This window comes from Dunckerocampus dactyliophorus, chromosome 18 (genome assembly GCF_027744805.1).
Source record: "Dunckerocampus dactyliophorus isolate RoL2022-P2 chromosome 18, RoL_Ddac_1.1, whole genome shotgun sequence".
Lineage (NCBI taxonomy): Eukaryota > Metazoa > Chordata > Actinopteri > Syngnathiformes > Syngnathidae > Dunckerocampus > Dunckerocampus dactyliophorus.
Window position 1 is genome coordinate 19,873,668 of NC_072836.1, and position 15,915 is coordinate 19,889,582.

Sequence of the window (15,915 nt, forward strand, 5' to 3'; positions counted from 1 at the left end):
GGGGTATACATTTCCGTAACATAATTCATGTAACTAAAATGTAATAATTTCAGAACGTAGGTCATAAATATAATACGATAATAGCGTTCTCACGTATAATTTGTTATTTAGGTATAGTTTTGATTTATTAAATACTCCGAGAGCATATCAACTAATTGCATATGTGGGTCATGTATACAAAAACAGCATAGAACTCACAAAATGGACCTGGGAGAAACAAGTTTTTTATTTTGTATGTACCGTACAGTATTTATTCAGTCAAAATGGCTGCCGTCCAAGTTGTATCCACAATTATACAAAACGATGCTACCATGATCAGAGAACAGCTTTCATTGGTTAAAAAAATAATAATGAAATTGTTATTTACTGGAAACAATATTAAAACACTACACCTACACGTTAAATGTTAGTAAGAAACAAATAGGACAAGATTAATTTTAAAAAATGCAGTAGTTACATCAGCGTCCAAAAATGATATTTTATTGATACAATTTATGCTGTGATTAAATATTAAATAATAACCAATTAAACCATTCAATGAACTGATGATGGGGGTTGCATGTGGGTATGTTGCACATATTTAGAAGAATAAGGTGATGTTGTTGCCATTGAAACAGAAAGACATGTTTGGAAATAAATAAGATTATACAATCACAGCGCAGGGCAGTGTATTTGTCTTTAGTCAGGTGTAAGTACTGAAAATCAGGGCATGTACTTCATTCCTTTGATTCTTGGAATAATCTGTATATCTCTGATGTCATCATGCTGAAGCAGCCAACACAGGTATCGCTCTGTGCCCATCCCCCACCCACTGGTAAGGAGTGGCTTCACCTGCCGCATGTCAGTGTACCATTTGTAGGACTGCTGCGGCACTCCATGGTGCCTGAGGGCCTCCTGCACCAATGCAGGGGTGGAATGACGCTCACCGAGACCCACGGTCTCGCCCAAGCCCAGCAGAAGGTCTGCGGCCTTGGCTTTGCACCGCCCACTGCCCTCCACGTAAGCCTGGTAGAAGGGAACCGCTAGATGGTCCATCTCTGTCAGCCAAACAGCGCCGCCATATTTTTCTATCAACACCCGCTCTCCTTTTCGCGTAAGCTTCCTGCCAAGCTGGGGCTGACCGTCTTGTACCCACTCCAAGCAATCAGCAGAAGGCATCATTGGAATGGCCTGGTCAAGAGAAACACGTGGTAGCGGGGTTTCTCCTTCCAACTTACTTAGCATGGATGTGACATGTGTGAGGGTCCCTGCAGTGTGGAGGATTATCTCAGAGTGTCTCTTGAGCATTGACCTAGTCAGATGAGCCAAATATCCCTCTGCGATGGAAATGGCACGGTCCATGTCTCCTAACAGCTCACACTCCACATGGTAGAATTGGTTCAAGTGTGTGGAATCGGGATCTTCTCCTCTAAAGCTGGGAGAGATGTAGTAGGTACCCTGCAGGTTCTCCTGGAAGCGGAGGAAGTATTCAAGCACAAATTGCATGGAGTCAGCCAGATAGATGTCTTGACCCAAGAGGTGAACGGAAACAGGTTCTGAGTCAGACCCGAGGCCCATCGGGGAGGAGATCGTGTCTGTAGTGAGAGGCGTCAGAGCATAGGAGTAGTGGCAGGAATTGCTAAAATATTCCACCGTGCTGTGGAAAAGAGTGTTCTGTATCTGGAATAGATTGCGATACCACTGGCTGGTGATTGCAAGCGTGGAGTGCAACTGAGGGTCTTCCCAGGATTGTGGAGCTCGGCACTGAGTGACTTTGGAGTAGAGCCTTTTGAGGTCACCTGGGTCAGCAGCTGGACCATCAAGGGATGACACATAGCCAGGGTACTTTGGGAAGAATTCTGCTTGTAGTCTAGCAAGCGTTGGGCCTTCAGGGGAAGGTAACAGAGGAATCAGCTTGGCGTGAGCGTAGTCGATCTCGAAGCCCTCAAAGATCAGTGCAACACCTTGAGCTCCCATTCCCTCCTCCAGCAGTTGGGCGACTTTATAGGTGGCCAAGATCAGCCCTCTATAGTCAGCTTCCTCCAGCTTCAAGATGTCACTGGGCAGTGGTTTGCGTGGCACCACAACAGTAATCCCGGGAGTGTTTGGGTATGGTGTTAGGAAGGCAACATGTTGACTGTCTTCCCATACTCTCCACTGTTTTTCCTCGCCTTTTACAATCCGACTGAAAAGGTTCTTGTTAGAGAGATCGCCCAAAAATTCAAAGTTACAGGGTGCATTCGTTGTTGGTAGTCCTTTCCTGATCTGGGCTTGAACTTTGGCTAGTGCTTCATCATCCCAACGAGGACCACTTTTAGATGAACAGTATCCAGGGTCGTAAGAGTGAAATTCCTCTTGAGTGGCAAGATGAGGCTGCCACTTCGGCACTATGCCATGAAGAGGGAGCAGTCTGATTTGTGCTGCCTGACTGAGGTTGGGATAGAAAACCAAAGCACAACGCTGCACTCCCAGTTGCCCACATAGAACATCGGATACAGATTTTGCACCATTTAGCAGAGCCACAAAATCAGGTTCAGCCAAATGGAAGATGTTATGTGCCCCGCTGAGCGTCTTTCGAGTCAAAATAGTCGACCCAGGGGTCCAAGGGTTGGGATTGAGGTGTGCCACCAACTCATCTGTTTCCCAAATCACGTCAGAGACATTCTTTAGGGGCCGAAGCACCTCAACTCTTGATATCCCTCCTATGATCGAGGCCACAAACATCACAGCAGCGTTTGTTTCAATAACAGCATCCCCTTTGGTGTCCACAGCAATGACTCCTGCACAGACATCTTTTAGGTTTTCTGTCATCACCTCTCTACATGCCTGCCTCAGGCTGTAGCCTTTGTGATGGTAGAGGCTGGCGATTTTCTGTGCAACTGTATGCCTCAGAAACACATCTCCATCTCCAGAACAGGAAATAGCTAATGTCTTATCGGCATATATCCCTGCCCCAACTACTGCTGTATCACCAACTCGCCCCTTCAGCTTCCCCACTAACCCACCTGTTGACGATGCAGCAGCCAATCCATGCCAACAATCTAATGCCACAGCTCCAACTGTCTGAGGATGATTGTTTTTTGAAGGATTTGCATCACAGAGCTTCGCAGCTAGCTCTCTGTTACGGATATCTGTGTAGAAATAGTCAGGAGTGACAGGTTGCGCCTTCTCCTCCAAGCCTTGCAGGAACTCCTCAGCGCCCTCTCCCACAATGAGGGAATGTGAGCTTTTTTCCATGACGCATCTTGCTGCTTTTACTGGGTTCTTTACAGTTTGCACACAAGCAACAGCTCCAGACCTCATTTGCTTGCCATCTATGATGGTTGCCTCCATTTCGTTTTTGCCTTCTCTGTTGAATACAGAGCCTTTACCTGCATTAAAGAGAAAGCAGTCTTCCAGAGCTTCTACTGACCTCTGAACTGCGTCCAGGCTTTGTCCAGCTTCCTGAAGCACTTGGGATCCAAGGATTAAAGCTGTTTGCAGAGCAAACTCAATGACATGTATCACTTGTGTGTTCAGCATCATCCCCTCTCCAGCACCGCCATGTATCACCAACGTATAGTCGTGACTCTCGTCTGAGGTGGAGTCGGCAGGCGTCCTGTTGTCTCCCGCGCTCTTTGGACAGCGATTTACGTCGCAATTTACTGTCTTTGTTTGGTTCTGTTTGAGGAGACACTCCAGAGCTCCCATTTGACATGCGATTGCATATCTAAGCGCTAAAAGCATCACTGACTTCAAGTTCTCCTTGAGTTTTTCCTGCAGCTTGTCCAGTGCCAGAGCAAAGCTCCCTTTCCCACTAAGTACAACCCGAACCTTGTCCCTTTTTCCAAGGTAGGTTACTGCTAGCTGATCTTGGGCATAAACGTTACCAACACCACACTCCACTCCCTCCATCCAGTCAGTACCAGTGAGGTACACAGACGGACATCCAAAGGGGTCCAGAAACTTTTTCAAGGGATTGTCCTGCGGTAAAGCTCGACGAAGGGCAGCTAAGTGGGGACCTACACCATGTCCAGTTTTGGTGTTTTTGATGAGAGCCTTGTGCTCCAAAAAGGCAACATGGAATAAATTTAGGAGGCTATGTGTGTATTGGATGGTGTTGTCTGGGCGAATGCTAGCTGCCAAGACACCCACGAGCTTACGAGACTGCATGGTGGCTGAGTAAGTGGGGTCGCAACGACCATGCTTGTAGTGCCGCATATGGGTAGGAGTGACGAGCATGTGAGTGACAGCGGATTCCCCAAGGGTCTGCTTCAGGGAAAGTTGTAAAGAGAAGTTGATCCAAGCATCATAGAGGCCTCGTTGGCTTTTGAGAGTTGAGAACACATCTGGATAAGATGACACATCAAAAGTGACAACTGGGTTTTTGGATTTTAAATCAGGGTGGGGCTTGGTGTTGCTCAGCCCTGGCAAGGAAAACGAAAGGGGAGCTGGGTGAACAGATCCTTTCACGTGATGTGTGTCAGTATGGACCAGGTTTAAGTCAGCTGATTCAGACAGTTGGTACACACGGCTGGTTACAAGGCCAGCCACCATCCCGTCCACAGCGCAGTGCTCAAAAACGAGTCCCGCTGTGCAGTCCTTGAACACCACCAGATTCAGCACCTGCCAAAAGAGACATGAGGAAGATCAGCGTACTTAAATAATCAACTAGCGGCCCATATAGTATGATATACAATACCTGATACCTATTTTTTGTTTGTTTGTTTTTGGCATCACCCTTTGAGGTTGGGTATAATATCATGTATGCTGTTCCTTTGCAAATGCCTTTGTTAAAATAAATGATATTGGGAAATGGATAGAACATAGAATAATAAAGATTTGACTTAACTTGCCCAACCTTTGAGATCCTTTTTTCCAGCAGGTCTGCATGTCTCCAGATCACTGGTGGATGTGAGTTTTTGGGTTTTTTTTTGTACTTTTGGTTAGCCAATGGCATAAATGGTTTTGACTTAGTTTTTATGCTGGATGCGTTTCCTGGAGCAACCCTAGCCGGGAATCGACCCCATGCCCTCTGCCGTGTAAGGCAGAAGCGTACCGTTCCGCCACCGGGAATAAAGCAATACAGTATGTCAGGTTAGTATCTAGCTGGTGTGCTTCAGTCAACTTCTCATCTCAGCATTTGAAATAAAAGCTGGAATCTAACATTGTAACCTGATGACTGAAGTGTTGGGGCCTCCCTACCTTATCATAGTATCTCAAGCAGCGACCGTCCCCTTCTCCCCCCAACCTCACTGCAATGAGGATGTCAGCCAATTCAGAAGGCGCACTGCAGTCCTCCAGACTTAATGTCAGCACGGCGCTCTCCATAAGCTCCAGTGACGCTGCCGCAGCTCCTCCTTTCCCCATGATCTCTTCCCTAATCGCAGCCCAGGACTTGCGTTCCAAAGCAGACAGGCTACAAATGGTCGAGGGATCGTTCTTCTTTCCTGTGCTGGGCTGCTCCGCTACTTTAGCCAGCTCGTTGTAGATGTCCGAGACGGACCGAGCAGATAATGGTCCACCAGTGGTGGAGCGCTGCAGTATGTCAACTGGGAACACTCCTCCAACGCAAGCAATGATGGCATGGATGCTATCAGGGTAGACCTGGTGAAGGAAAATCCGGGGGATGAATTAATATCTATAAATATTTAGCAGACATATTGTGATTCATCCATACCTTAATTTCATCTCCACTCTTGCCAGGAATTCGTGTGGCAGCAAAAAGCTCAGATTGCTGGGTTTTCTCCATGGGCACGTCACCCTCCAGCATCATTGGCTCACTGTACAACTGTGCTGCTGCCCAAAGCAGAGCGGCTGCCCTCGCTAACTGGGTGCATCCCTTTGTTTTGGATGGAAGAAGAACAACCGGGAGGGCGGTGGAGGTTGGCAGGGGGTCAGCGCAAGACAGCAGGCATCGCTTGAACTGCTCGGTCACCCAATTCTCTTGGCCTGAAGCTCTGGATGCTAATTTCTGCTGAGCCTCTAAAAGAAGCGCCCTCTGCTTCTCCAGTGTGCTTTTGAACTCGGCGTAAAGATCAGGGCTCAGAGTGAGCTGGAGGACGCGGCACACTTCCTGCAAGGTCGCGTCCAGCTCCGGAACAGGGTAGTCGAGAAGAGTCATCCTGTTAAAATGTAGAACACTGGAGGGAAGTGGAAATGTGCTTATTTGGATGAGGTCTGACGTCAAAATATTCAAGTTAAACGTAAACAAAAAACATGGCTGACGACCACAATAAGATTGAAGAAGCAGTTTTTTGTGATTTATCATTTGACTGCCAGCAGTCCTGCTTACAAACCTTGTCTTCATTTACAGAATAACTCCAACTAGAATCTATAAATAAATAGAATCGTCAGATATAACCAACATATTCAGTTTCCCGAGGCAGGGGGTCATGCTTTGCTTCGGAATGGGACATTGCATGTTGAAATTCATATTTTCCTCAATAAACCGCAGCTCCCAAAGGCCAGCAGCACTCATGCAGCCCCAGAACATGACGCTATAGCACCACCATGCGTGGTTGTGGGCAAAACACAATTATATTGCCAGTCACTTGTGTTGCCAGTTATTTGGGCAATCATGGCTGCGTGTTGACTCATTTTCCGTGGATAATACATCTATACTGCTCTATAAGCTGTACACTGACTACTCTAAAGTATATCCAGTTTCATGTCTAAAAAGTACTGTCCCTTGAGAAGATATACTGTGATACAAATGGGGGTGTACTCACTTTTGTGAGATCCTGTACAAGAAAGGCCTGAGGTGGCTGTGTAGTAGTAAATATGCAACAATTACACATAAAATAAAGAAATAGATCATGATAATCATAACTATGTAGCCATAAGTCTATTGGAAGCATGTCAGTTTGCAGGTGGTTTCAACTCTTCCTCCATGCTGCTTGTAGGACAAAGCAATACAAAACAAGAGGCAACATCACATTACATGTGCTGCTTCTAATTTGCCCTTGCATTCCTGTCACATGGTGCCCTATTCCTTACATTTAAATGAGTTTGGATCTTATCAGATTCATTTCATTCTTGCTCAGAGGGACTGCTGATACATGTCTTCGCTGCTGCTCATTAATCACTTTGCTCCCGATTACTGGATTTCTTCAAACATGCAGCAAGGACACGTCTTGTGACCCAATTGCTCAATAACGACATCAGCAGTGACAGCAATAATCGTGATAGTTTTAAAGCTTATATTTTCTCCCCCCCCACTTTTCTCTTCGCCCAATGTCTAAAAACCTGTATGTTAGGATACTTGAAGACACTGAATTGTCCATGGCTGTGAATGGGTGTTGGATGATAGGGTCGCGAGTATGCTAGAACCTACCCCAACTGTCTTTTCGGCTGACAATAAAACTGACATTCTGACATTTTTCACTATTAGCAGTAAACTATATAGTAAAATTATATATTTTCATGTGGAAACAAATAACCTCATTGGTCATTATTCTTCATCGTAGAGACTTTCAAAGCTTGTCTTGTTTTATCTAGACGTATTACTCGTAAAACAATACACTGTCAGATTGCTGCTGTTGTACTCACTTAAAGTATACATTTGTTGTTACATGGTATTTAATTTATTTACATTGCAATTATTTTACCAATGAAAAATGAGCATCTATAATTAATTGAACATCTAAATTTACTCACCTCAATGTCAAAATTCCTTGTAGGTCAAGCCCGTTGGAATGATGGAAGAACAGTCAATGGGAGAAAACTTGGTTGGACTACAAAAACACGGGTTTGTCTATAATGGACAAGCAGTGACTCTTATTAAGCAATTTAAATTCTCGTACCAACCTCCTCTCCCTGTCTCTCGCTTCTTGTTTCCTCCCTTTTCCACTTTACGTGTTCACGTGATTCGCTTGCACGTGAATGTGTTACACAGTGAACATGTCGTTAATTAGGTACCTCATGCATCCCATCGCTGATCTTCACGATGCAAAAATGGAGCACAGAATGATTCAATGATCTTGGAAAATTTCACATGAAAAGTACCAGTATCAGGATAGCATTGGCAATGCAGTACAGCACTGGCAATATTGTATTTGCTTGGTATCGGTTCGATACTAAAATTTGCAGTATCACCCACCCCTAGGAATCATGCCCAAGTCTGTATACATACATTGTATGAATGTGTATGCCCTAAATACCTAGAAAATAACCTATCAATACTCACCATTTGCATTTTTTTCTCAAAAAGGGCCTTGAAAACTAGGGGTCGTTTTATGTTTATGGTCGTCTTATATTCGGGTCATTTTCTTACTTTCCACCAGTTTTTACAGGCCCACGCCTCTCCGGCCCCCTCTGGTGGTCACCTTGTATAATTGCTTTGCATACTGTCATGGCGGCACAGGCTCGCGCTGTGGTCTCAGCCCAATGGCTAGCAGACGCCATCAAAAACGGCCTGGTCGGCTCTAAAATTCGGGTCCTGGACTCATCATGGTACCTACCCGTTACCAAAAGAGACCCGAAAGCGGAGTTCACTGAGAAGCACATACCGGGCTCCTCGTTCTTTGATATAGACGAGTGTAGCGACCGGACTTCGCCGTACGACCACATGTTGCCCACAGCCAGCCACTTTTCACGCTACGTGGGCGAGCTGGGTATCGGCAACGACACTCATGTGGTGGTGTACGACACCAACGGCTTCGGCTCGTACAGCGCCCCCCGCGTCTGGTGGATGTTCCGGCTGTTCGGCCACAGCTTGGTGTCGGTGCTGGACGGGGGTATGAAGAACTGGCAAGCCGAAGGTCGGCCGGTGACGTCGGAACAGGTGAAGCCGGAGCGCAGGGACTTCCAGGTGACCACGAACCCCGCGTGGGTGAAGACTTATGAGAACATGCTGGAGAACATCAGGACCAAGCAGGTGCAGGTAGTGGACGCCAGGTCTGCGGGAAGGTTCAGGGGAATCGAACCGGAGCCCAGAGAGGGTGAGCAGGCTTTTTCATTCTAGGATATATAACTGTTTAGTTAGATGATAGATTTTAAAATCAATCACATATATTATTAAAAAAAACATACCGTATATTTCAATTGCATTTGTATTTATTATTGTTGATGATTTTGTTGTTTTTTTTACAGGCACCTTGCCAGGCCACTTCCCGGGTGCAGTCAACATGCCATTCACGTCCTTCCTGGATGCCTCTGGAAAATATCTGGCCAATGACGACTTGTCCACACTGTTCAAGGAGGCTGGGGTGAAACTGGACCAGCCGCTTTGGGCCACCTGCGGTTCTGGCGTCACGGCATGCCTTGTCGTTCTGGCCGCTCACCTTCTGGGCCACCCGGGGGTGTGCGTTTATGACGGCTCCTGGGCTGAGTGGTTTAAAAGGGCGTCTCCTGAGCATGTCATCTCAGAGGGAGAGGGAAAGAAGATGTGAGGGCAGCCCACTAGATCAGACTAGGATGTCTTCTTGTGGTACCAAAAAATATGTTTGTTTCAAGTGAAGGAAACATTTGCACTTTTAAGCCACGTTAGTGCTTTGTAGCAGTAAATGATTAATCATCTTTGCAGAGTTAATGACTGCAGGTTGCAACACTATTTCAGACAGCATTTCAGAAATGAGAATAAATGCTCACAAAAACAAAGAGTACTTATTTTTAATAAACAGAGCTGTATTTTACAAACTGAAATGCATTATTTTTCTGCTTTCTTATATGATTCCATGTAAACTTTGGCAGGCTCATGTGTCATTGATTCATTAAGCAGAAAAGTAAGTATTCAGCTTTTTTTGGGATGCATTATGGGACACTGAATTGCAAAATATTGTAAATGGCAAACAGACTGTATATAGCAGTTTATGTAATTAAAGGAAATTCCAAATACCTGTGAGGACGCAAGTCAGTGGCTGAGTTCTCTTCAAAAAGTTTTCCATTTTAATAAAACTGAGCCGTTGGAATTATTGGGGGGGAGGGGGTTAAATGGGCTTCTTTTCCTCGTATTCCTTTTATTATTCATTAGATAGCTCAGACGTCTTCCTGAGCTATCGTTCGGGTGTATGACAAGATGACCAAGTACTCAAACAAAATAAAAAATAAACTGTACAGACTATGATAATAGTGCAGCAATTGATCAAATACAGCTGATTAAAAAAAATCCCCATTAGAATGCACTCACAAAATGAATCGGGCAATTGCAAAAAAACTTTTTTATGAAATAATTCACTCCTGTGGATAAATAATTGTCTTATAAAGTGACTAATTCTGAAGTCTTGACTGGTCAGTCCCGCGCCACAACAAAGATGGCCGACAGCCTTGGACGTACGTCTGTGGGCTGTCCAACAAACTGCCTGAAGGTCCTCCCGAAATAAACAAATTGGGGTCCTCTTTTTTCGCCAAATGCTAGCCACCCTAACGAGAATCCGAGACTGATTATTTTTCGCAATATATGAAAACTCTGACAACAGGAACATCACTATATTCGTTTTAGATTGTCAGAGGAATGTTAAACCAAGTGAGGTTTAATCGGTGTGGTCATTTACGTCCCTAGTGATCCATTATTTGTGTTTTTTTTACTTGTAACGACGAGGGTGTTTTCTTCGGTCGCCGCCACACAGCTGAATCGTAACAAACTCAGACATTTTGATATTCGCCCCCAACAATAACGCGCGGGTTTCGTTTGAAGGGAGACATCGTTTTACATTTAAACTGGTAAGGAGGAATGTGTGGATGTGTCCACCGTCAAGTCAATATAACGGTTAAATTAACCCTGTCTTATCTGTCTCTGTAACAAGTACGCGTCCGACGAGTCGCCATTTGCTTACGTGTCATTTGATGGGAAAACGCCCCGTCTTTAATGTAGATGTAATTATTAATTCAGTTGTTTTTATTTTTCCACATAGAGGAAGGGTAAATGAGCAGAAATGTCTGGCATTGCTCTAAGCAGACTGTCCCAGGAGCGCAAAGCCTGGAGGAAAGACCACCCGTTTGTAAGTAGCGGCTTTACGACACCTTTCTGTAATGCTTTCGTCATACATGACCATGTGTAGGTATTGAAATAGTTCTCCTTCACACAGGGGTTTGTGGCTGTACCTACCAAGAATCCTGATGGAACCATGAATCTGATGAACTGGGAGTGTGCCATTCCTGGAAAGAAAGGAGTAAGGAGTCGTATGTTTTGTTGATATCATGGCGCTTCTATCACCTGTGCTATTATTTTTCTGACAAATACACCACATGGTGGCGCCAAAGTTGGACTCCATAAATTCGGATTGACTTGAAATTTCTCACACAGCAGGGGCAAAGGCGCAGCAACGTCCAAACACAGAAATAATCCAAAAACCACACAGTTGCAGCAGGGAAATGCTGCAATCGCATAAACGTTTCAGGGTCAAAAACGGATGCAGAAGAAACATGCTGCAATTGCCCAAAACAGCTGCATGAAAGAAATGCTGCAAGTATGCATGCAGTTGTTTTGGGCGTTTCTGTGTCTTTTTGTCATTTGCAGCATTCCTCCATTGCCTTTCTTTTACGGAGTTTGTATGTTTTTGGCTCATGTCTGTGTTTGGAGTATTTGGACGTTGCTGCATACGCTCTGCAAAACACACTGGAACTTTGGGTGTGTATCATGGACTGAAAAACACGTGTGTAAAATTTGAGCAAGATTGGTAGAAAAACATGGCTGCCAGCAAGCAAAAGATGTTTGCCGGAGGGCAGACAGGCACGACTATCGAGGCTGATAAGAGCATTGGCCCTTTAGCTATTGGCTGGTGTATTTGTACAATCATTAGCATCACTGTGTTTTGCTGGCATTTTGTTTTGTTTTGACTGAAGTAGACATTTCTGCCTTGTTTGTCAGACCTTGTGGGAGGGAGGACTGTATAAACTAAGAATGCTCTTCAAAGATGACTACCCCTCCTCGCCGCCCAAATGTGAGTCCCGCTGGCACCACACTAAGCTGCCTCATGACATGACAGCGTACAGCACAATGTCACAAGAATCTCAAGCATCTCTGTCTATGTTACAGTATCTCACTACAGTGAAGCAACCGTTATATCTTCTCAAATGGACTACAGAAATGAAGCTTGGATGTAGCGTCAAGATTACAGCGATTTAGACAATAATGGCTGCGTGTGGAGTCATGTTCTACACCACTACTACTACTACTACTACTACTACTACTACTATAACTATAGTGTATCCAAGTTTCATTTGTATAATATTGTTCCTAGTGACGATATACCGTAATCCCTCGCCGCTTCGAATTTTGAGGCGTCACTCTTATCACGGGTTTTTAAAAAACACTGTATATTAATAAATCATACGGATTCATGGTTGGATATCGCCTATTATTAATTTAAAAAAATGCATATTTAAGATTTTTTTTGCCTAAATGACGCATTTTCAAGCATAAAATTGGCAAAATGAACTAAAATACAAATATGAGGCATTCAAAGATGCAAAGATATGTCGTACTCTACACTGGCCAGTAGGTGGCAGTCATGTTACTGTAATGTTCGGTGAGACGCACAAGCACCAGACTTGATCGCCGGAACAACAGGCTTTTATTGTAGGTTTGAAAGATCTCACAACAGGCACAATAATCTCTAAGACGTGCTACTGTTGCGGCCGTAACCCACGGCAAGCTAAAACTCTGAACCCCCGACGTCACTTCCTGTCCGCCACCCAGCAACACACACGAGCACGAGTCTTATTTATGTTGAAAGTGGATTGTTTTTTTCTGATTGTGTCGACTATATTGGGTAATAGGAGTGTAAAGGTGACTATAGGGGTGTTATTTCATGTTTAGAGGGCTCTAATAATGTTAAAAACCACCCGTATTTAGAAGGCCGTAAACTGGTTTTCTATGCTCTAAATAATCGATTGTGCGTTAATTTACTTATCAACCAATTGATGAGTGATAACTATATGTTCAGAAATGTTTTGATTATATTTGGGGAAACTTTCTTTGACATTGTGTGTGTTTTTCCACCCATCAGGCAAGTTTGAGCCACCAATATTCCATCCAAATGTCTACCCATCTGGCACCGTGTGTCTGTCCATCCTGGAGGAGGACAAAGATTGGAGGCCTGCCATCACCATCAAACAGGTTTGTCCATTTGTTTATTATTAGCATCATTCACCCGTCAGTCTTTTTCATGTTCAGTGCAGTGTTGGTGTTAGATGCCGTGTGTTTTTACATTTTGTTCTGTGCCGCTGAGTCGTTACATAAGGCTGCAAACTGGCGCTCACGCTGATTACTTTGATCACATGCTGTGTTTTCAGATCCTGTTGGGAATCCAGGAGCTGCTGAATGAGCCCAACATTCAAGACCCAGCACAAGCAGAGGCTTACACAATTTACTGGTATGAGTCCACTTTAGCGATGACTGTTGGAATACCGTAATCCCTCGTTTATCACAATGAATTGGTTCCAGACCCGGCTGTGATAAGTGAATTACCGCAAAATCGAATATTTTTGTAGTTAACAGCATAGAAAACCTGTTTACGACCTTCTGGATATGTTTTTAAACACAATTAGTGCCCTCTAGACATGAAATAGCACGCCTATTCACTCGTATTAACCAGTTTAGTAGACATAACTAGAGGTATGCACTGTCAGTAGACATTATGTGTGAATGCGTGAGCTGAATTAACAGACGAAGGGAGAAAAAAACAGAAATGATCAGGAAAGGTGCGAGTGTCAAAGCCAAAGAGGCCAAGCTGCACGGAATGAGCATGATAGCACTAAGTGTTTAGATAAGTCTGTAAATGGAAACAGCTAAAATGCCACAATGCAAACATTAACATGCTAACGTTAACATGCAACACCCAGCATGGTAGAGCTGCCAATGTTAAAACTAATGAAACAAATAGGACTTGTGCTCCTGTGTGTTGCTGCAAATGTGTTCTGTTGCTAGAGGATTTGCGTGGGGGGTGGACAGGAAGTGACATCAGAGTTGAGTTTTAGCCTGTTTTGTGCCTGTTGTGAGATCATTCAGGCGGTAAACTCTTGTGCTTGAGTGTCTCACCGAACATTACAGTAACATTACTGCCACCTAGTGACCAGGGTAGAATACTACATATCATCACAGCGTCTTCAGAATGCCACATATTTGTATTTTATTTCATTTAGCTTTTTTATGCTTGAAAATGCTTAATTTAGGCAAAAATATGTACAATTTGCTTAAATATGCATATTTGTGGACTAATAATAGGCTGTATTCAACCAGGAAACAACCGAAAAGCACAAAGTAGTGAAGTATTACTGTACTGGCTTAAAGATGTCCTGCTTGATCATTCCCCCCCAAAACTATTGTTGTACAACCATTATTCGGGATTAAAGTACTGTTGTGTTTTAATTCCAGTCAGAACCGGATGGACTATGAGAAGCGGGTCAGGGCCCAGGCCAAGAAGTTTGCACCCGCGTAGATCAGACTACACCGGCCTCCTCCCCGCCCCGGCCTACCAGGGAGACACACACAGGTGACAGACAGGACCACCCACTCCAACAAGAATCCACGTTTCAGTATTATTTCATAGGTGGCATGTAAAAGATAACCCCAACGCCGTCCAGCAAAGAAAAAAGGGGCGGGGGGGGCAAGCGTTAGTTAGAAAAAGAGGCAGGTAGGCCACCACTTTGCTTTATCCAGTCAGTTTCAATTCATGTAAATGGGAACGAGCAAAAAGCCAGAGAGTTTTCGCCTCTAGATAAACGAGCGCATGTACATATTATAAATAAAGACAATTGTGGAAGTTATGTTTTATATTGTTTTAGCCTGTTGACATTTGTGTGTGGTATTATAACGCAGAACACAAATTGCGTGCTATTGTGAAATAAACTTGAATAAAAGAACAATAGTCAATGAGCGCCTGTGGTGTTTTTCTCAGTGTGTCCTGGTTGACAGTGTTTTATTTATTTATTTTTTTTTGCATAGCTCTTTTTTGCTGATCTGCAGGGTTTTTTTGCTTTTTTTTTTTTTTTGCAATGTTTTGTTTTCAGTCCGAGGTTGAAACCTGATGTAATGTTCTCCGGTGTCAAGTGTGTGATATTTGCAAGAAATGTAACACCTTTTGCTTCGCCTTGCATCTGGTGTGGTTTAGTATGTCACAATGACCTTACCGGGCCTTGGACTGAAGATAAACACAGCTTGGAGGCAGAAGAAAAACTTTTTTTTTTTTGGGCGCGTGTTGCTGAATTTGTGCTGTTGATGACACCAGTAAAAATACCAGCGGTGCCACCACTGGTGTCGCCTCACTATGCAGATCCAGCATCGTCCCTGACACATCCTGACAGCCATCACAGGCTGGCTCATCTGCTGCGGACCGACATATTTCCTGGTGTGTATGAACATCCAGCCTGTAGTGATGTTAGGAACCTCCTGTGCCTTCATGTCCTCGACCCAGCATCGATGTAACACACACACACGCAGTGTGTTTGATGTTTAGATTTTTCAAAAACCCACTGAAAGCCTGTTTTAATGGACCTAAATTCCATAATAACTTTCTATTTCTATGTATTTGTTACATAATGTGTTCATATTGGAATATTTTTTACAAGCTAGAAAGAAGGCATAATTCATACGAATTCTGTCTATTCATATTAAAAAGTAATACATTTACAAGAGTAAAGTCGTAAATTTACGACTTTATTCTCAGAAATTTACAGCTTTATTCATGTAAATTTCCTTGTAAATTTAGGACTTTGTTCTTGTAAATTTACAACTTTTCTCGTACTATCACAACCTTTTGTCTCGTAAATTTACAACGTTTTTCCTCATAAATTTTACAACTTTGTTCTCATAAATTTATGACTTTATTCTCGGAATATTAAGACTTTTTTCTCGTAAATGTACGACTTTATTATTATACTTTATTATTAAACTTTATATTATGTTGACCAGTCGTTTGTGTAACAAACTGATCTCACCTCACACGCCCTCTAGCGGCAATAAGGAGAAGTTTTTTTATTGTTTATTATGATAAAAACAAATTAAAACTAGAAGAT

The 15,915-nt window shown here is 43.7% G+C and overlaps 3 protein-coding genes across 3 annotated transcripts; 2 read left to right on the forward strand and 1 right to left on the reverse strand.

Moving 5' to 3' along the window:
• Positions 1–51: 51 nt before the first annotated feature.
• si:ch211-256m1.8 (uncharacterized) lies at positions 52–8,085 on the reverse strand. The gene is made up of 4 exons (XM_054760396.1): positions 7,618–8,085; positions 5,639–6,101; positions 5,164–5,565; positions 52–4,584 (listed from the first exon to the last, which is right to left on the reverse strand). The coding sequence occupies exons 2-4, from the start codon at positions 6,080–6,082 to the stop codon at positions 703–705; spliced, it is 4,728 nt and encodes a 1,575-aa protein (XP_054616371.1). The 5' UTR covers positions 6,083–6,101; positions 7,618–8,085; the 3' UTR covers positions 52–702.
• A 193-nt stretch (positions 8,086–8,278) lies between these two features.
• mpst (mercaptopyruvate sulfurtransferase) lies at positions 8,279–9,749 on the forward strand. The gene is made up of 2 exons (XM_054760584.1): positions 8,279–8,900; positions 9,052–9,749. Exons 1-2 carry the CDS (start codon positions 8,312–8,314, stop codon positions 9,348–9,350), a joined length of 888 nt encoding a protein of 295 aa, XP_054616559.1. The 5' UTR covers positions 8,279–8,311; the 3' UTR covers positions 9,351–9,749.
• A 547-nt stretch (positions 9,750–10,296) lies between these two features.
• Positions 10,297–14,776, forward strand: LOC129171684 (SUMO-conjugating enzyme UBC9-like). Its single transcript, XM_054760585.1, has 7 exons — positions 10,297–10,620; positions 10,812–10,898; positions 10,986–11,069; positions 11,768–11,840; positions 12,909–13,018; positions 13,195–13,274; positions 14,276–14,776. The coding sequence occupies exons 2-7, from the start codon at positions 10,833–10,835 to the stop codon at positions 14,337–14,339; spliced, it is 477 nt and encodes a 158-aa protein (XP_054616560.1). The 5' UTR covers positions 10,297–10,620; positions 10,812–10,832; the 3' UTR covers positions 14,340–14,776.
• Positions 14,777–15,915: the final 1,139 nt, after the last annotated feature.

Excerpts from the sequence above, each read along its gene's own strand:
- si:ch211-256m1.8 (XM_054760396.1), bottom strand. The coding sequence starts at position 6,082 with ATGACTCTTCTCGACTACCCTGTTCCGGAGCTGGACGCGACCTTGCAG. Across the intron at positions 5,566-5,638 it reads AGAGTGGAGATGAAATTAAG|GTCTACCCTGATAGCATCCA; the intron begins GTATGGATGAAT and ends TTCCTTCACCAG. Across the intron at positions 4,585-5,163 it reads GCTTGAGATACTATGATAAG|GTGCTGAATCTGGTGGTGTT; the intron begins GTAGGGAGGCCC and ends CTCTTTTGGCAG.
- mpst (XM_054760584.1), top strand. The coding sequence starts at position 8,312 with ATGGCGGCACAGGCTCGCGCTGTGGTCTCAGCCCAATGGCTAGCAGAC. Across the intron at positions 8,901-9,051 it reads CGAACCGGAGCCCAGAGAGG|GCACCTTGCCAGGCCACTTC; the intron begins GTGAGCAGGCTT and ends TTTTTTTTACAG.
- LOC129171684 (XM_054760585.1), top strand. The coding sequence starts at position 10,833 with ATGTCTGGCATTGCTCTAAGCAGACTGTCCCAGGAGCGCAAAGCCTGG. Across the intron at positions 11,841-12,908 it reads CCCCTCCTCGCCGCCCAAAT|GCAAGTTTGAGCCACCAATA; the intron begins GTGAGTCCCGCT and ends TCCACCCATCAG. Across the intron at positions 13,275-14,275 it reads GAGGCTTACACAATTTACTG|TCAGAACCGGATGGACTATG; the intron begins GTATGAGTCCAC and ends TTTTAATTCCAG.